The sequence below is a fragment of the Pollachius pollachius genome (genome assembly GCF_949987615.1).
Source record: "Pollachius pollachius genome assembly, chromosome: 10".
NCBI lineage: Eukaryota > Metazoa > Chordata > Actinopteri > Gadiformes > Gadidae > Pollachius > Pollachius pollachius.
Window position 1 is genome coordinate 19,521,265 of NC_136943.1, and position 20,492 is coordinate 19,541,756.

The 20,492-nt window shown below is 45.1% G+C and overlaps 1 protein-coding gene across 1 annotated transcript in view; it reads left to right on the forward strand.

Annotated features, from left to right (window-relative positions):
• The window catches only part of polr1a (RNA polymerase I subunit A), a 31,675-nt gene extending 11,327 nt beyond the window's left edge, over positions 1 to 20,348 (forward strand). Inside the window, exons 21-37 of the mRNA XM_079744736.1 lie at positions 617 to 715; positions 1,558 to 1,710; positions 3,980 to 4,062; positions 4,186 to 4,351; positions 4,721 to 4,844; positions 7,937 to 8,037; positions 10,434 to 10,627; positions 12,165 to 12,332; positions 12,610 to 12,745; positions 13,112 to 13,269; positions 14,689 to 14,800; positions 15,364 to 15,486; positions 15,620 to 15,883; positions 16,494 to 16,694; positions 18,022 to 18,139; positions 18,601 to 18,765; positions 19,831 to 20,348. Coding sequence (XP_079600862.1) covers positions 617 to 715; positions 1,558 to 1,710; positions 3,980 to 4,062; positions 4,186 to 4,351; positions 4,721 to 4,844; positions 7,937 to 8,037; positions 10,434 to 10,627; positions 12,165 to 12,332; positions 12,610 to 12,745; positions 13,112 to 13,269; positions 14,689 to 14,800; positions 15,364 to 15,486; positions 15,620 to 15,883; positions 16,494 to 16,694; positions 18,022 to 18,139; positions 18,601 to 18,765; positions 19,831 to 19,931 — 2,466 coding nt within the window. The 3' untranslated portion in view covers positions 19,932 to 20,348. The remainder of the gene's footprint in view (positions 1 to 616; positions 716 to 1,557; positions 1,711 to 3,979; positions 4,063 to 4,185; positions 4,352 to 4,720; positions 4,845 to 7,936; positions 8,038 to 10,433; positions 10,628 to 12,164; positions 12,333 to 12,609; positions 12,746 to 13,111; positions 13,270 to 14,688; positions 14,801 to 15,363; positions 15,487 to 15,619; positions 15,884 to 16,493; positions 16,695 to 18,021; positions 18,140 to 18,600; positions 18,766 to 19,830) is intronic.
• The last annotated feature ends 144 nt before the right edge of the window (positions 20,349 to 20,492 follow it).

A 20,492-nucleotide genomic window follows, 5' to 3' on the forward strand; every position in this document is an offset into this window, starting at 1 on the left:
AGTAACACTACAATACTGTTCAGTAACACTACAATACTGTTCAGTAACACTACAATACTGTTCAGTAACACTACAATACTGTTCAGTAACACTACAATACTGTTCAGTAAAACTACAATACTGTTCAGTAACACTACAATACTGTTCATTAACACTACAATACTGTTCAGTAACACTACAATACTGTTCAGTAACACTACAATACTGTTCACCTACACTACACTACTGTTCACCTACACTACACTACTGTTCACCTACACTACAATACTGTTCAGTAACACTACAATACTGTTCAGTAACACTACAATACTGTTCATTAACACTACAAAACAGTTAATTAACACTACAACAATTTCAGTGACACTACAATACTGTTCATTAACACTACAATACTGTTCATTAACACTACAATACTGTTCATTAACACTACAATACTGTTCAGTAACACTACAATACTGTTCAGTAACACTACAATACTGTTCAGTAACACTACAATACTGTTCAGTAACACTACAACACTGTTCAGTAACACTACACTACTGTTCAGTCTGTTGGTTGTCCTTAGTGTCCAGCCCTTGACCCCTGTCTGTCTGTCTGTCTGTCCGTCCGTGTCCAGGTCTGTATGCCCGCTGGGCTCCACAGGTCGTTTCCCGACAACAACCTCCAGTTGATGGTCCAGTCTGGGGCCAAGGGCTCCTCGGTCAACACCATGCAGGTACCCTCTCTCCCCTGCACCGATGAGGCTGTCCGCTCCTGATGGAGGGGGGGCGATGGCATTCGGCCAGACGGCATTCGGCCAGACAACCTTTTACATTGTTTATGTGGAAGCTCGGGACAGTAAGTCACTGAGTCACCACACGCTAGGACTGGAATATATCACCCTTGGTTGTTTTGACAAACGACACACTGCCTCTACAGATAGATGCTCTTCACACTGATATGCAGTGAAAAATTGATGACGATGTCAAAATATAGGCTACTGTTTTCCTAACATAAGTCTGCAATGAAGAGATCTAACGCAGAGAGTGAAAGGCTAATCCACTTGCCGTAGGCCATTTAAAAGTGGCTGTAGGTAAGATACCTATATGATGGAAAAGCTATCATTGCGTGTAATTTGGTCTAAATTGCATAGCCATCCATCAGCCATATTAGTGAGTGAAATTTTGAGTATATATCCTCCCACCTAAATCCTGACCGTTTGACCGAGCGACTTTGAGCCGACTAGAACAAACAAAAGAATTAGACGGTTTAGGGGGCACCCTAGCTGATGGCATTTAGAGTGATATGGATTTTTGAACTTGAAGCATAGGTGGGGGATCAATCTTTCCGTTACACCAATGGTAGCTAGGCTGGCCTTCAACGCTCAACTACAGAGGAACACATTGGAACACATGTCAAGCCATTCACCACCTCATTGTCACCATAGTGCACTTCTGTAATTAATATGGGTGTGTGTGTGTGTGTGTGTGTGTGTGTGTGTGTGTGTGTGTGTGTGTGTGTGTGTGTGTGTGTGTGTGTGTGTGTGTGTGTGTTCACATTCATGTCTGTCTGTTTCAGATTTCATGCCTCCTGGGGCAGATTGAGTTGGAGGGGCGTCGCCCGCCCCTGATGCCTTCTGGGAAGTCGTTGCCGTGCTACCAGCCATACGAGCCGTCGCCGGCCGCCGGGGGATTCATCTCCGGAAGGTTCCTCACTGGCATCAGACCACAGGTACAGGAGGGGGATGGTGGTTAGGCGTGTGTGTGAGGGAGGGTGTTTGCTGCTCTCTGTGTGCGTGTGACTCTAAAAAGGTGAATTGCTGGATTTCTTTCTTGAGTCATGTTCACGCGTATGTTTCCCTCATTCATGTGTTGAGCGCCACCTCCAGGAGCCTTGGAGTAGCGATGCTGGGAGCAGGGAAAACTGTTTAGAGCGCCTTACTTTATTAATTCAAATATTGATATTTGGGGCTCCCCGGTGGTTGACCGGCTAGAACGCGGACCATTAAGGCTCATTCCTTCAGTTCCTTCCCCTGGTCTTTTGCTGCTGGTCCTTCCCTCTCTCCAATACCTTCCTGTCTAACTCTGCTACGGAAAAACACAATAGCAAATGCCACAACACAAAAGTCCCATCACAAATGCAAAAGTCACCATACAATCGCAAAAGCCTCAAAACAATCGCAAAAGCCTCAAAACTACTGCATAAGCCGCAACACATCGACAGTAAGTCAATGGATATTGACTAGAGATAGACCAATATGTTTTTTTTCAGGGCCGATACCGATTATTAGTAGTCAAGGGTGCCGATAACCGATATTTGAACCAATATTAATTTACAGAAAAAGGGAAAAGGTTGGCGTCAGAATTTTGAATAATACAAACTCCAACACTTAACTTCATTCATGAAGGGAAGTTTAATAAACGCAACAGCTTATCAGATTTGCAACATAACACAATTTAAAAAAATAAATGGCTCACTAAAATTTTCCTGAACTGAACTGAAATATTAATCTTTTACTCAACTCGCTAAAAGCTAATCAGCCTTAACCTTAAAGCCTAAGGGCTCGAGGGGCTCCGTGGTTACGCAGTTGGATAGCGCATTACGCAGTTGTAGATTTATAAGAAGAATTATATATTTTTACTCTCACTCACACACAGACTTCTACTGTTACGGACTATTTCTATATCGATATTATCAGCAACCTTGTTTCGAGTGATTAACAGGCATGCCTGGACGCCGGACTGCGAGCAGAGTTGCCGCTTATGTTTATATAACGTTAATGGGCTCACAGTAATGTCACTTATAGTTGTGAGTTGTAGAGGACTGGGATGTTTATTGCAATTTCGGGAGAGTCTGCTGCCTTAACTTACCTCGAAACCAAACCAGACAAAACCTTTTCTCCTCTCTGCCGTGTGTGTGAGCACTGTGCATGCACAGCTTTCACTGCTGATTGGCTGTAACCCGTCGTGGCTCTGCGTGTAACCAGAGCGTGTAACCAATCAGATGGTGCTGTGGGTGGGACACTGCTGGAGACAGCGTAGTGACAGCAGACAGAGAGGCGCGGCTGCATCAGAGCCAAAATAACCCCATTTTAAATTGATCTCTTGTCGGCCGTTGGATAAAAAAAAAGGCTGGTGCCGATATGCGTCAAAAAAGCGCATTAATGGAAAACACAAAGGCAAATGCCACAAAACAAATGCAAAACTCACATCATAAATGCAAATGTTTTATACGCTGGCTATACATACGCTGATATGCATCATTCACATGTGTTTTAAATGTTTCATCAGTCAACGTGAACGATGCGTTTCAGCTCATAGAACAAATGCGGATCCATTCAATTTAGCAGAATGGGAAATATTTGCGGGTGTTTATAGAGAAAGACAAATTGTACATACTACTTTTGTGGTTTTGAAACGCTGCCAAACCTTTCTGTTTGTTTTCCTCCAGACCAGGGTGTCCCACTCTAACACACAATTGCACACAATAGCACAATTATAACTGACATTGTGTGACCGCTTTGAAATAAGGGAAATGAATAGAGCCACTCCCGTCACACAAAGGGCTGTCAAACTGATAATTAGAAAATGGTACGTCCAGCTGTAACAGGCACAGGTTTCCAGACACGACGAACAACCGTTAAAGATGACCGAGACTAGAAGGCTTTCTCCAGCGAGATGCAGACTGGTTATTGCATCCTTAACCAAGATATATTAAACATGCTATGTCTGTGTTAGTGTAGCCCATCTTTTTGAGAGTCAGGGCAATGTAAAGACGGATGATGTTCAATGCAGGATAAACATTAATTGTCTAATTGACTGAACATAATAGCACAATTAATTTTTTACCCCAAGTTTTGGACTCACTTGATCGACTCACGCAATCAGCCAGTTTAAATTTGATCGGCCGACAGTGTGTTCAGGGTGTACATGGGTTGAGTTGATCGGTCAACATCACTAGTTCATGCTGATCGTTTGGTTTTACTTTCCTTGGTCCCTAGGAGTTCTTCTTTCACTGCATGGCTGGCAGAGAGGGGCTAGTGGACACCGCCGTCAAAACCTCCAGATCAGGATATCTGCAACGGTACGCACGCACGCACACACTGTTCTCTGCCCCTTTTGAACTCTGCATAGCCTTTACCTCAGTCTCACCTGCCGTTCCCTGTTTGTGTGTCTCCCCCCCCCCCCCCCACCGTCTGGGCTCCAGGTGCATCATCAAGCACCTGGAGGGGCTGGTGGTACAGTACGATCTCACGGTGAGGGACAGCGACGGCTCCGTTGTGCAGTTCCTTTACGGGGAGGACGGCCTGGACGTCCCTAAGATCCAGTTCCTCCAGTCCTCCCAGTTCCCCTTCATAGAGGAGAACTACCAGGTGAGGCCCGCTGTGCTGGGTCCGGGATTGTAGCTTTAAATAAATATTTTGGAAAGGTTTCAGAACATTTGATGTAAGATGGCTTCACGCTCATGAGCCTTAAGGTATAAACGTTAGAATTCTCCCAAACATGTTTGTATTATTTAATCTAAAGGGCATCATTCTCTTTTTTTTTTCCGGCAGATGCATGTTATCATAACTTTGTAAATTCACCGGCTTTTATGGATGTTAGGAACCAGTGTGGACTGGGAACTGTACCCTTGGCCAATTCGGTGTTCAGTTGGTTGAAATCTGCAACCCCACAGCTAATGGGCCCTTAATCCTAAACACTGCAGCTTTAAGGCCTCCCCTCTGCCACTAACCTAACAGGTGATCAAGAAGTCCCAGGACCTGGACCAGGTGTTGTCCCGCTTCGACCCCACAGCCGCCCGCCAACACTTCTCCGCCGTGGAGCGCTGGAAGGCCAAGCGCCTGGGCTCCTGTCCACGTAACGGTGCGCTCTTCCGCAGCTTGTTGAGCACCAGGGTACCTGCTGCTCACTCTCCTGTTGTATGTTCTCCACCTGCAGCCAGAGCTACGTGCTAACTCTAGCTGCTAGCACTGGTGCTAACAAGTTAAGGTTTCAGGAGCGCTGTCACACAAAAATGACCAGGGGGCGAAAATTGTACCGCCTACGTAATCCGCGTTCGAAAATTCCAAACCTGCCTGGCAACGGACGATCGCGTCGAACGTTGCATGGCAACGGACGATCGCGTCGAACGATGACGTAGGAAGGTTCGTGACCGTTCGCGCTCATTCATTGAGCGTCACAAGACGAAATAACATTAAACAGATAACACTTATTTTGCAAATGACATTTATTATTGTCATTTATTATTATAGCATTTAGCTAGTAAACTGAGTGTATTAACATAAGCTAGCTAGACTTTGATACACTTTAAACACTCAGTTTACTAGCTATATTCAATACAATACAATACAAATATAAAGTAAAAACAAGTGTTATCTGTATTATGTTATTTCGTCTTTGGCAACATGAGCGCGAATGTTTTTTGAAACCTGCCTGGCAACGGACAATCGCATCGTACGATGACGTAATGTTTCGAACGCGGATTACGTAGGGGTACAATTTTCGCCCCCAGTACAATTTTGGTGTGGCAGCACCAATCCACATTTAGTAACGCACAGGTGGACCGTGAAATAGAATTTGAGAAATGAACCATTGCTGAACCTTATAGTTTTGCCTTAAACTTTAAGGTGGGGAAAGCCGATAAGTGATCCTACTAATAATAACCATTATATTGAAATAAATAATAATAAATCGTTGAACACGAGCGCCTCGTGTTCAACCTACCAAAGTTCTCACATGTAACCCCCCTCTTCCGAGACCTCCACTGGCTCCCTGTAATAGCTCGCATCAGATTCAAGATGATGATACTGGCATACAAGGCAGTCGATGGAACTGCCCCTGCCTACCTCAAAGCATTAGTAAAGCCACACACCCCAGCTTGATCCCTCCGCTCAACTACCTCAGCTGGACGTCTGGTACCGCCATCGCTAAGAGCAAGCAAAGGTCGATCAGCAAAGTCACAACTTTTCTCTGTTTTGGGACCTCAGTGGTGGAACGAGCTCCCTACCGATGTCAGAACCGCAGAGTCGCTCACCAGCTTCCGCAAAAGACTCAAAACTCACCTGTTCTGAGTTCATCTCGCCTCTGCATAGAAACCAATGCACAGCCACCATTGAATGTTGTGCGTCCTGGCACTTGTACATTGCACTTATTCAAGGTACTTAATTGTGTAGCATCTACAGTAGCTGCTATCGTTGCTTTACACGGGGAATGGGTTAGCCTAGCGATTGTAATACTTGCACTTGGTTCTATGAACATCTTTACTGTACCGACAGCGATATATTGTTTCACTTCTTATGACAAATATACTTATTGTAACAAATGCACTTATTGTAAGTCGCTTTGGATAAAAGCGTCTGCTAAATGCCCTAAATGTAAATGTAAATAATAAGGGAAAAAGTGAGTCAGTAAAAACCCAGCTAGAAACACAAAGTGTAATTGAGGAAATTAACATGAACAATTATAATGAAATTAGTCACTATACAGGACGAATGGAATATCAGTAAGAGGCATGTCAGGTAACAATATATTAATATAACTCATGTTTAACTTCATGGTACATCGATATTTTGTGTAATTCTTTCATTGAATTTCTTTAAACATTTCTTTAAACCGGTTTGGTTCCTGCTCTTTAATGAGCCGACAGTATGCAGTTGAATTACATTTTATGAAGGCTGTTGTTTAGGCCAGGAAACGTTGTGAATCTCCTAGATATGGACTAAACAATGGCTCTACAGAGAGGCATCCGACCGTCTCCTGAGCAGGGGTAAATCGCTGAACACGGGACTCGCAGCGCTAATTCACAGCGTGACTTTCTGCCGAAGAGAGAGTCAAGAGAGTATGTACGCAGATCTGGCCACAGCTTTCGCTTAAGAGTGTCGTGTGTAGCAACACATGCCATCACACTCCACAGCACCTCACTCGGGGGGAGGAGGAGGAAATGGAGTAATGGACAGATGGGAAGCAGTGGTGCACCGTGCAATTACAGTAATCTAATCCACCCACATGCATACCTGGACACTCTTCTTTTTTTGTGCAATAACCTAATCCACCGCTCAATTTAACTGCTCATTTAATTTATTTAACTGCTAATTTCTGCGAATGTCATATGTCATTTATTTATTTATCCACTGTATGACAACACAATGCCATATACAGCCATATATGTATCTATATTTATCCTCTATACAGTTCTCTACATTTATTTTATTTTATTTTACTTGAATCCTGTTTTACTTCTATTCTTATCTCTACTTTCTATATTAGCTAAGAGTTTATTGTTTACTGTTATTGTTTACTGTTTATAGTTAGCTAAGAGTTTATTGTTTTTATCTCATATTGTATATATATTGTGTTGTGTTTCTGTAAGCTACTGGAAATTCAATTTCCGTGAGGGGGTCATCCCAAAAGGATCAATAAAGCCAAGTCTAAGTTTAGACGTCAGAGGAATCTAGGAGGGGTTAATGTTGGATTCTGGGGCGATGGGTCTGAATTGGTAATTATCATCAGCCTGTTTGTTAGCATTTCACAGTGGTGTTTGATACTGCCATCAACAGGATGTCTAGTGGTTGCATTGGAAAGGACAATCAACCCTTCCAATGTACCTTTTCCCATGATGCATTGCTGATCTTTTCTTGTACATCAGAACAAATGGCCTCATTTGAGCGATAGGATAGCAGCACATTCCACTCACACACGTTGGTGCATATCGCACTCAGTCATTTTTAATAGTACATGATCAGGTCTCGCTCACTGGGCAGCCCAGCTGCAGCTGTGGGGCGACAGCGTCCCAAGCGGCTGCCCCAGTGGCCCGCTGTGGTCAGTGAATTCCCAAGGCACCACTATGAAGCTGCACGGGATAGAGATGGTCTCCTTTGTACAGAATAACAGTTCATCTTATTTCCTTTTCCCGTTGCTCCTTGAGTTTGATGACGGGGTTGGTCCTCTCTGTGCAGGAGGGTTCCTGCTGTTCTCGCAGAAGAAGCTGGCAAAGCAGAGGCAGTCGGCGGGTGGCGGGGGAAGTCAGATCTGCGGCAGAGAGGCTGCCACCATCCAGGTACACAAACACTGCAATCAGGGTGGACACCTGCCGAATGCACCTGCCAAATGCGGGTTGATTTTGTAGCTGCCTATACAGTGCAGATTGACCGATAAACCCTGCTGTAAAAGTGCTTAAAAACTAGGTATACAACATTCACAAGCCATCAATCAGTCAAGGCTGTTACAACACTAAACAACTCCAACAAAGGAAGAGAAAGTAATTCAGGACACGGGCTGGTCTGCAGGACACCTGCTCTACCAGTTGAACAACTACCTTCTGTGACTCCTCCCATGAGCTCCAAGCCAGGGTTGTTATCAGGGGTGCTGACAAGACTCTGTTGTGGTGATGTACTCCGGCGATAGGAAAATTTCTTTCTACAGAAATTGCAGATAATGGTGTTCCTATCTACAGTTCCGTCTGGGTGTTGTTTAAACTTGAATTTTCCGTTCACGGGGCCGAGCAGTGTCTTCTTGTCTGCCTCCATTTAGTTTCAATGTAAATGATGCACCGGGTCAAAGGGCACTATAGAAGCACGATTTTTTTAATGCGTTATTTTTTCTGCGATTAATTAATCGAAATGAACGCGCTAATTTGACAGCCCTACTTGTTATTAAAGGTAGCTGTGTAGACTCTTGATGCCAGGGCGTGATGTGTCCCTAAACAAACCATATAGAGCAGACCTGGGCATTATACGGGCTGTGGGGAATGGTCGATCCTGAGTGGCCCATGAGTTCCAAAAGAAAAAAGATTCAAAATTATTATTTTTCTAATTTATTTTTCTCTTGCTTTTGGGGAACTCGCTGTCCACTCAGAATTAATTTGTCATAACACATTTGAATTATTTATTGATACATTTTTTTTTGTAAAAACTGCTTATAAGCAGTTAAATATCAGAAAAGGAGAAGGGCTTTTATTGTGAAAACTGCTGGTGCATACTTGATCGTGATTATGAACATCTGTTTGTTTTACAAGTGTCATTCAACTTTCTCATTGCTGAAAGATTGAGCAGATGAATTAAATGATTCATTTGGATTGACTTTTAATCATAAATGTTTAATAAGAGTTACAGCAATATATTTTTTATAATCCAATCTAATGGTTAAGACATGACAGATTTCCTCGGCCCTCAAAGGCATTCAGAGTTTCTTATGTGGCCCCCAATGTAAAATAATTGCCCACCCCTGGTATAGAGGCTCTGTCTGTGGGAGTGTCTCTGGCTGATCCTGCCCAGGTCACCTCCATCCCTCAGGCCTGAGTAAGACAGAACGTCGTATCACCCAGCTAAGAAGCAAGAGTCTCTTTTCCTACGCTTATGTCATTCATACAGCATATAAGGCAAGATATTGATAAAATCTCTTCTAAGGTTTAGTGAAATTGTCCCACAAGAGCTACTCTATAGCTATGTGGAGATGACGCATTGGAATGTTCGGATTCATTTGAAGCTAGTTTTCATGGCTAATCAGGTTTATTTATATGTCGATGATTTAAATCAGAAGTGATGCATTGAATAAGAACTCTTTGCGGTTTCCCATCCTTATTATGGCCCCCAATGGTCAGAGCCATGGTGTAGAGATAGACCAGTGCATCTGGGTAGGGGTGTTCCCGGCACACTAGGGGGAATGTACCATTAAGAGTGGGTGTGATCGGTGAATCATTTGTATATGTTACGTGACATTGTCGTTATTTTCCCATTTAAATTCTGAAGAGGGTCAATTGATTAGAGCACATGTTCTAATGGAAGAACCCTTTAAAGGCCAAACTGCCGTACCGTGCCGGGCCAGTTTAGTTCTCGTGGAAACACACCACAGACGAGCCACGCAACGCCGTGTCTCAACAACGGAACACACAACAAGACTTGAAATCACATCTTATAAACAAGTGTTCCGTGGTTTAATAGGTTATTTTGCTGGAAGTCAGAGTGGCTGTATGCAGTGCTGGCCCGTTTGCTTTCATTGGAGATAGTAATCAATTAAGTTCTGGTTAACCGCCGGAGGTCATTTTTCGAGGAAACCGTCAGCTTTTTTACTGACGGTTAAAGCGTTAAATGACCACCGATGCAATAAAACATTTGACATATTTATTCCAAATAAGTGCATCTTTGCAAATGAATGTACTGCGGTGGGTGGAATTGGACAAATGATCCTGCGACAAAGCAGGGAAAAGGGGGTGCGATGAAATTGTTTAGTATGCCACCAAATGAAAAATGTCTTGGCACCAGTCAAACATGTTCGTCTTGAGCCCCGGTCTTGTTGATGTTTTCATCCCCCAGACCCAATGGCTGGTTTCCCACCCTGTGTATAACGCACAAACGCCATACAATATTTAAGCACCAAGACCGAGAATGGCAGAGTATTCTCAGGCTGTCCTGCAGCTCAGGGAGCGCCTCTAACCCCCCTCCTCTCCTCCCCCAGCTGATGGAGCGCTGGCGGTCCCTGGAGGCGGCCAACCAGCTCAAGTACCGCCGCAAGTCGTCCCGCTGCCCAGAGCCCAGCCTGGGGACCTTCCGGCCCGACCTCTGCTTCGGGGCCGTGTCGGAGAGCTTCCACGAGGTCACAGAGAAGTACATCCAGGCCACGCCCCGTCGCTGCGGCCTGGACTCTGACAGGTGGGCTTAGCCTTAGTTGTTAGCGAAAGCCATGCGGTCTGTAGCCACGTAGACAAATTCTGTCTGTCAAGCTATCATGAAAAAGAAATAATGATTTGCATTATCCAAATCTAACTGGTTCCAGAGGCTGCTATAGCCCATGTTTGAGAACTGAAAAGAGAGCAGAGGCCATGTTTTGAAAATGAACACTGACAACAACAACTCCCTCCCTCCCTTAACAAGTTCCTCTGCCATTGAGAAGTGATGCGTTCACTCCCCTGTGGTGGAGCTCAGCAATCTGATGACCAATCACTAATACCTGATGGATGACTTTGCAATTTTTAACGAATTACCCTAAAACTATATACTTAAGAACACATGAGTAGTCTGACCTACAGCATATCCTAATGGGCTTCCCTTGCATGAGGCTTGCAGAGGCGATAATAAATAAATAATAATTAATGTATTATATGTTGGCTCTATCAGAGCTCTACAACTGAAAACTGTGATTGCCAAATACTCCGCAACGGTAAAACCATTTAAGAGAGGCTTTCCTAGGCAAGGTTCCGGCCGTTACCACCACCAGACTGGCAGCTTAGTGCTGACTTTGTGTTCTTTAAGCCAAACTACATTTTTTATATCTCGAAATCTTGAGTGGCTTTAATATGTGATAATCTCGGTAATACTGACAGTTTCTTGGAAAGAGAACACCTCTGAGATTGTTGTGCAAGTTAATTCTTAATGTGGTTGCTACTTGACTCACGCCGCTAGAACACGGCATGAGTGGAAGATTTCCTTTTGAAGTTGAATACCAGCGGGTAAATATACAATAGGCCTATAGTACCTTAGGGCCAGAGCACAATATCCTGGGTCAATATTTGATGCAAATTAAGTGTGTAGAAGTGCAAAGATGGGCTGAAAGATTAATCAAATTCTCATCGAAATTGCGATGTAATAGAACGCGGTATGCAAAGAAGCAAAGGCTGCGATTGAAAATAATTTCATTTTACAATTCAATAGTGGAATAAAGAAGTTTATAATATAAATGAATCTCAACACATCGGCCTGGCCTAAAGGAAAGAGCAGTTTTTATGTTGACTGCTTCCAATGTTGTGTTGGTCATACTAAACAATGATTTATTTCTTTTTAAGTGAATAATACACAACATAAGAAACTTACTAAATTATAAAAATCGCACATTAAATCGCAATCGCAATATTGGTCAAAATAATCGCAATTAGATTATTTCCCCAAATCGTTTAGCCCTAAGAGGATTTAGTTGAGGTAGGTGTTTTTTAGTAGGGTTTGTTTAGTGCATGTGCTATCTGCATGTTATTGTTACACGCAGATGCAAAAATGATGAAATGAAGGCAGGCAAATGTGAGAACATGACAATGATAATGTAAGATTAGGTCATTTTTATATTTCAAAAGGTTAAATCCACAGATGCAATATACAAACACACAAAGGCAAACCAAAGACAAATGGGAAAACATTTTTCATGTTCATCGAAGACAAGAGTCGTGATTCTTCAGTGTCTTCCTGTGTGTGTCCCTAGCCTCCGCCACCTTCTGAACTACAAGTGGCAGCGGTCCTTGTGCGACCCTGGAGAGGCGGTTGGGCTGGTGGCCGCCCAATCCATCGGGGAGCCCTCCACCCAGATGACCCTCAACACCTTCCACTTCGCCGGCAGAGGAGAGATGAACGTCACCCTGGGTATACCCAGGTACGCAATCCCCACACCCACAGAGGCAGACAAACACGCACGCACGCAATCACACACACACACACAGGCGCACACACACACATACACTTTTGTTCAGATGTTTATGATCTACTACTTAACATGACATGATAATATGTCACTTTGAGTTATATTCGTTTTAAGGAATAAAGATGAGAAAACAAACTTGAATCATTTTGTCGCTCTACCATGTTGCCCTGACCTCCCACATCCATCCATACTTCCTTCTATCCTTCTGTTTTTCGCTCATCTCCCCCAGGCTTAGAGAGATCCTGCTGGTGGCCACGTCCAGCATCAAGACACCCATGATGAGCGTTCCTGTGCTGGGCCACATGTCGGCTCAGAGCCAGGCCAACAGCCTCCGCAAGAAGCTCACCAGGGTGTGTCTGGCCGAGGTAAGCTGCTCCCGTCGTCAGCTCTATGGAGGGGGAAACCAGCTTCCTGGTTCCACTCTCGTCGTCATAGTTTGGACTAAGTGTTTGAGATGAGGGTCGCTTGGCAAAGTAACTATTTGGCCGGCACTAACCTTACTTCAAATTTGAAAAAGAAAACGCATGTTCCTACAAGAGCAATGAATGAATGCCGGCATAATGCCATGATCATGACCGGAATCGATGAGTGGATAACCTGTTGTTTAACCTGGTTCTTACCCAGCAGCCACCTCTACACCACCACCATATAAATGTCCCATTTATAATTTGTATTGAAAAGCAGGCCGGATGTCCAAACGCTGAGCACTGTTTTTGTTCTGTTTATCGCAGGTCTTGCAGCGAGTGGAGGTTACAGAGAAACTTAGGATCAAGAGCAGCACTGAGAAGATGCAGACTTTCAATGTTGAGTTTCACTTCCTACCGGCAGACCGCTACCAAGAGGATAAGATTCTGACGCCTCATCAGATACTGCGCTTCATGGAAACCAGGTTAGACGTCTTGGATTCCGTCGTGTAAAGCTGTATTCACTAGGGCACCCCACATTCAAAGTACCTCCTCCTGTATTGACATAAATACCAGCACAGCCATGTAACCGAAGAACTGTAATCAATTGTGATTTTCAATAGCTGTCCGTGTTCAGAAATGGAAGCGGTACATTTTGAAAATCTCAAATCTAATCTTTTGAAAGACGAGTTTAAAAGGTTAACAATATTTTGGTTTTATATTTAACCTTGTGGGGGTTCACATTAATCTCATAGTCCAGTAGTCTCATTGTCCATTAAAGGTCCCATGGCATGCTACTTTATGGATGCTTTAATATAGATATTAGTAGGCCCCAAACACAGTATTTGAAGACGTTCCCGAAATTCAGCCGTGGTGCAGAATTACAGCCACTACGAGCCAGTCGCACATTGAGGTTTTCCCAAATGCGCCGTTTCGGTGTCTGTACCTTTAATGCAAATAAGGGGGAGAGAGACGGGTCAGGGAGGAGGGTGGGGGTGTGGCCCTGAGCGACTTGCAGCTACGGTACCATGCGCTCTGTTTACAGTGGGTGTGTATCTTTAGCCGTGTTCTGTAAATATTCTAGATCACACGGTAGTCCTGGAGCTCTATATCTAAATAATATCATATTATACATAGATATCTATGTCATATAATATATATTATCACGGCCAAAAGTTGTGTGAGCCTCCAGACGATATTATGAATCTTAAACGACCGCGTCGGGTTCTCCGACGTCTCTGGTTCTTCCACTTCCACATCAATCTGAAGTAGACTGAACCGCGCGCTGCCTGCTGCCGGCTTCCCGCTGCCGGGCGGTGCTGCTTCACGGCGGTGGTGCTTCGCGGCGGTGGTGCCTCGCGGCAACCGGCGGCAGGCAGCATGTCGCAGTTCATACTTCAGGGAGTCAAAGCCAAAGTTCCTTTCCCCCAATTCCTTCTCAAGCATGGCTGAGATAACCCCAACTACAGTCTTGTTGTGGAAATACAAGAGACGTCAAAGAACCAACACTTGCGTTACAGTGTGTGTAATCACACACACACACACACACACACACACACGTGGCGCTCGCACGGTCGTGTCTCATTGGCGGGCCAAATTCTCTGGGCGGGCCAGGGAGAGAAAGGGGAGGAGTTTAGATCCTTTATGACGACCACATTCCAAATCAGCGCGCTTGAGCCTCCGTTTTTTCAAAGGCGAGCAGAACACCTAGTGCTCGTTTTACACCGAACGTAAGTTTTAGCCACTGGGGGACCATAGGCAGGCTAGGGGAACTCATTTATGTTAGAAATCCTCATAAAGTGAGATTTTCATGCCATGGGACCTTTAAGAGTACAGAAAGAAGAGTAGGGAACCCTTCATTTGTTGGTGTAATTGAACCACTTCCACCCTTCTTTGCATCTCAGGTTTTTCCTCCTCATGCTGGAGGCCATCAAGAAGCGCTCAGCGAAGTTGGCCTCCATCGCCGTGGAGACTAGGAAGGCCACGTCGAAGGACCAGGATGGAGCCGCCGGAGTGGTGGGGCTTTATCCAATGTGTTCATCCAATAGCAGCCTTTTAATTTACCCTGAGATATCAGTGGCTATCAGTGTTGGAGACTAGTACGACGTTGGCGACTAGTACGACGTTGGCGACTAGTACGCCGTTGGCGACTAGTACGCCTTTGGCGACTAGTACGACGTTGGCGTCCAGTACGATATCAGAGACTAGTACGATGTCAGAGACTAGTACGATGTCAGAGACTAGCACGATGTCAGAGACTAGCACGATGTCAGAGACTAGCACGATATCAGAGACTAGTACGATGTCAGAGACTAGTACGATGTCAGAGACTAGCACGATGTCAGAGACTAGCACGATGTCAGAGACTAGCACGATGTCAGAGACTAGCACGATGTCAGAGACTAGCACGATGTCAGAGACTAGCACGATGTCAGAGACTAGCACGATGTCAGAGACTAGCACGATGTCAGAGACTAGCACGCTGTCAGAGACTAGCACGATGTCAGAGACTAGCACGCTGTTAGAGAAGAGCAAAACAATGGAGATCTGGGTGATTCGAGGGTTGATCGTTTGTTCAGGCGGGAGGCGAAGACGGAGACGGAGAGGGGGAGGAGCCGGAGACGCCCATCGTAGACGACCGGGAGAACGAAGGGGACACCGACGCCACGGACGTAAAGCGGCGGGAGAAGCAGGAGGAAGAGGTGCAGCACGCACGCGCGCACACGCGTACAAACATGCACACGCACGTACAGACACGAGCATACACAACTACACCCATGTACACACACACACATGTAATAATGAATACACACTGAACGTCTTGTCATCCCCCAGGTTGACTATGACAGCGAGGAAGACGAGGGGGATCCAGAGGACAAGCCAGAAGGGGAGGTGGGAGAGGAGGAGGGTGATGATGAGGAGGAGGAGGAGGAAGACGACGGGGCAGAAGAGGCACAGGAAGGAAGTGGCCTCGAACCGATGCCCAAGAAGAAGAGGCGAAGCAGCACCATGGACCGCACGCGGGTGACCTCGGTGCTGGCCTCCCACCACGCCATCGAGAGCTACTCCTACGATCCGCAGCACAGCCTCTGGTGTCAGGTACGCGCCGTGTAGCACATCTCAACACTCCATGGGGTGGTGGTCCGTCTTCAGAGGACTCTAGAGGGTTGGAGTCCTGTAAAATCCTAAACCCACACAAATATACCACGTCTCGCATGAGAAACACTGTGGCAGTATCTAACACAACCGTGGTCACTCCATAATGGTCTAATCATTTCATTATGAAGTGACCGATAAGAGATGACTTCGGACATAATGATGCTCCCACAATGACGGCGGTTATGCCATTTCATGTCCTGATGTAGATGCCAGATACATAGTAGATACAGCTTTTTTGCCCACTGCTGCCTAAGGTTCTAAAACAAAGGCTTAGGGTTAGTACACGCGTCTGTTATTCTGAACAACTTGCGTACAGTTAATGTATTGCTGTTAAAGCTGGTGTAGGGGTAGAACAGGCAGTGCAAGCTCGATTTTAAAAGACGGCAAGCGAAAAATACCACCCCTCCCTTCAGGCCCCCCTTCAAAGCCAATCCCCTTAAAACGTGACTAGCTCGCTAGCCTAAGCAGCAGACCTCCCCAGCCTTCTGACATGAACAGCCTACCCTCGTGGTGACCCACGCGTTGACGTCTCACTGCCCCCATCTCGCAGGTGACCATCGCCCTCCCGCTGACCAACGTGCACTTTGACCTGACGTCGGTGCTGTCCACGCTGGCCCACAGCGCCGTCATCATGCAGACGCGCGGCATCACACGCTGCCTGCTGAACGAGGCCACCGGCCGCACGGGGCAGAAGGAGAGCCTGCTGAACACAGAGGGCATCAACATGCACGAGCTCTTCAAGTACAGCGACGTACGTGGTACTCTGGGGGGGGGGGGAGTGCTCTGGGCCTCGCCGCGGGCGTCCTCCCAGGGCGGCGGCTGGGTGTCAGCTTTAGGACAAGAGGGCGCTTAGGTCTACACCGTCGTGGCTATTTCTCTGCGAGACATTGCGTCTAGGACAGATGAGACTGCAAAAAAAACGCACAATAGTTGTAGACAATTTACCTATTTTAATGTATGTATACACTAGTCTCCTCTTTAGTAAAGCCAGCCCAGAATACAGGTTCACAGAGATATTTAAACAATTTGTCAATGATCAAATCAGGCAAATGTTTACCTAAAGGACGGAGCAACGCATAAGGTGAACCCAGCTCCCCTTTGGCCGGTTTGCACCAGGTACAAAGGTAACGGTAGATAACACTGACAAAATTTAGGGTGGCTAGAAAATACAAGGAATGGTTAACAAAGCTTAGATCATGAAAAGTAAACAACACATGAATTTTTTTCCCCACAATATATTTGTTTTTTGATGGGTTCCTTTTGGTCAGCCATGCATAAATTTCTTTTGTTCTCTTGAAGAGCTTCAATTTTAGATGAATGAATTCAAGAAAAGCTTGCACCTTAAAGGACATATCCGGTGTAAAATGGATCTGGGATATGTTTAGTATGATAACGAGTTGGGATGTTCGTTTGGGAGCAAAAAGGCGCATGTATACGCGTTCTTAAGTTGGCTGTTTGTAGCCGATTCTACCAAAACGCTATAAACTTCGAACGGTGGGGGCATGTGTTATGGTAAAAACTAAATCGCTATTTTAATCCACTTAAAAGGCTAGAAGTAGCCCGACACTTCTTTGGTAGTAAAACAAGGGTCTTAAAATATACAACGAGGCATTGTAAGTGTACAGATTGTTTATTAAAAAGGACATTTTATACACACAATAACATCAGTAGTTCACCTGTCGACGCCATCTTGTTTTTAAGACTCGTTAAGTAGATTGGCGAACACAGAGCTTGCGTGTTGTTGACGGATGGCACAATCTCTGTGTTCGTCAATCTACTTTTCGAGTCTTAAAAACTTGAGCCCCCACCGTTCCAAGTTTATAGCATTTTGGTAGAATCGGCTAAAAACAGCCAACTTAAGAATGCGTATACATGCGCCTTTTTGTTCCCGAACAAACATCCCAACTCGTTATCATACTAAACATATCCCAGATCCATTTCACACCGGATTTGTCCTTTAATGTTGTAAGGGACCACAACAATGCAGACGAAGGCGATTTCGGGTCCTTAACTCGGACAACAAGAGTGGGACGCCCGCCCAACACTCCTAAATCACTTCTGTGTCTTCTGCCATCCAGGTCCTTGACCTCAACCGCCTGTACTCCAACGAGGTGCACGCCATGGCCAACACCTACGGGATAGAAGTGGCTCTTAGGGTCATCGAGAAGGAGATCAGGGACGTCTTTGCCGTCTACGGTAAATAATCTCACACACACTGAAACGGGCACGCATGTGGATGCGTACAGCAGTGGAACATGAATCCCTGCCATGCCTCTATGTGTCTCTGCTACACCACATCACCTCCCTTGTTGTCACTTGTTCAGAGTTCAACTAGACTCTGTGGAGCCACCCCGTCCCACTCCTCAAACTTATTGTATGTTGTACGTCCTGGCACTTAATGTACACACTTACGTTATGTCGTATTTACTTATACTACTTAGTTGTGTAGCATCTTATCCTAGCTATCTTTGCTGTGTACGGGGGATGGGTTAACCTAGTGACTGTTAGTGCTTGGCACTTGGTTCTATGAACATCCTTTATGTACCGACAGCGATATATTGATGTTTCACCTTCATTGCCAAATGTACTTTTTGTAAGTCTCTTTGGATGAAAGCGTCTGCTAAATGCACTGAATGTTAACGCCTTGTGTTCTCCAGGCATCGAGGTCGACCCCAGGCACCTGTCCCTGGTGGCCGACTACATGTGCTTTGAGGGCGTATACAAACCCTTCAACCGCTTCGCCATCCGCTCCAACTCGTCCCCGCTACAGCAGATGACCTTTGAGACCAGCTACAAGTTCCTCAAAGACGCCACTCTGATGGGTGAGAGGAGCCTCATGCATTATTAGAAAGGTTGAATCATGACGAGTGATGTGAGGAAATTGGGGATGGTTGAAGGAAAAATGTAAATGTCATTGGGAGATCTACAGCCCCATGTGGTCAAATTGGTACTTTTCCTGTATGAGCTCTGCAACTCCAACTTGAGCATACTTGTTCACCTTTGGTGAACCAATAGTTGAAGTCTTCCCCATTGACGTCCATTAAGGAAAAGAGCTCGGTGAGCACCTGCCAAAAGTGAGATTGACCCTCTGACGTCATTTGAGTTATCAACACAAAACGTTCCACGTTAACTAAGGGGGATGTCCTTGATGGGTCAGCCAAGGTTTAGATCCCTGTGCTACTCTAAAGCGTACTTGTTATTGGTAAAATAATTGCGTCTCATTTGCATAATTGTAGTTATGCAAAAAAAACAACTTTTAAAACGTGTATAATAACTAAAAAGCCGCTTTTAATCAGAAATATTTTGTTATTTTCAAGGGTAATTTTACAGGTGTTTTTTTAAGAAATGTCAAAACTTTAACGGTACAGAAAAACGTTTCAGACAGACCTAATCGGTCCTTGAGGCAAAAAGTTCAGGAAGTCAATAATGCCCAGATACCGAGTTTCACAAGGTTTCGTCGGGGGCCTGTGGTCACAGCGGCCCCAGAGCTGTTGGCATCATCCTTTCTTCCGGCTAATATATGTGTGTATTTAATTAGATTCTCAGGGACCATTCTGAGAATGGCAGGTTCGAATTAGCCGTAATGCTAAATCCCTGTGTACCAAGAAAGCTTCTAACTAATGTTCCACTTTCCAGTACCAGCCTTCAACGGTACATCGTACACTGTGTATTTTTTTGGTGTAGGGCATCATGCAATATTTTTTGTATATATTGATCTGTATGTGTCGCTAAATGTTAACAGCAGGTTAATGTACGTGCACATTGTGCTGATGAGGCTGCGTCACCTTTGTTCTCTCGAATGCCCAAGACAAATGTATCCTTAGAGAGACAATAAAGGCTTATCTTATCACTCCCACTGACCCAATGTTTCTCTCCCTCTGGTCAAGGCGCTCACGACGAGCTGCAGTCGCCCTCCGCCTGTCTGGTCACCGGCAAGGTGGTGAAGGGAGGAACGGGGCTGTTTGAGCTGAAGCAGCCCCTGCAGTGAGAGAGGCAGCGCCCCCACAGAACCCAGCCTGCAGCACAGCCCCTCACCTGTTCTCCTGGGTTTGACCAAAGTGAAAGAACTCTGAAACTATGAAATCACGGAGTTCTGCAAATGTGGAAGTGTGTATATCCTGTTTGCTAAAACTGTGTGTGCTTAACTTTTCCGTTGTGAATATTTAAGTAGTTGTGTTGATTTGATTGATTTACGATTGACTAAGTGACACAGCTGATGGGATGTTGTCCGGGGAATTTTGCACCACAAGGTTTCAACTTCACAAATATGTGCATGTGAACATATTTCAACTGTCAAAATAAACATTTTTATTCAAACGTATCTTGTTTGTTTATTTTGTTTACGCCCTTATCTCTGTGACCTATGGCCCAAGCGGTCTTGGCTCTGGGAGAAATGCTGTCCTGGCAGAATGTGTTATTTTGATCATGCAAAGAGCTTCCCATTGATCAATGGAAATAGAAAGGGAGAGGGGCCGTACCATTAAGGCAGAGTCCTTATCGCAGCGACCTGGCTTCCATTCATGTCGGCGGTTCTATGTTGCCTGTCCTC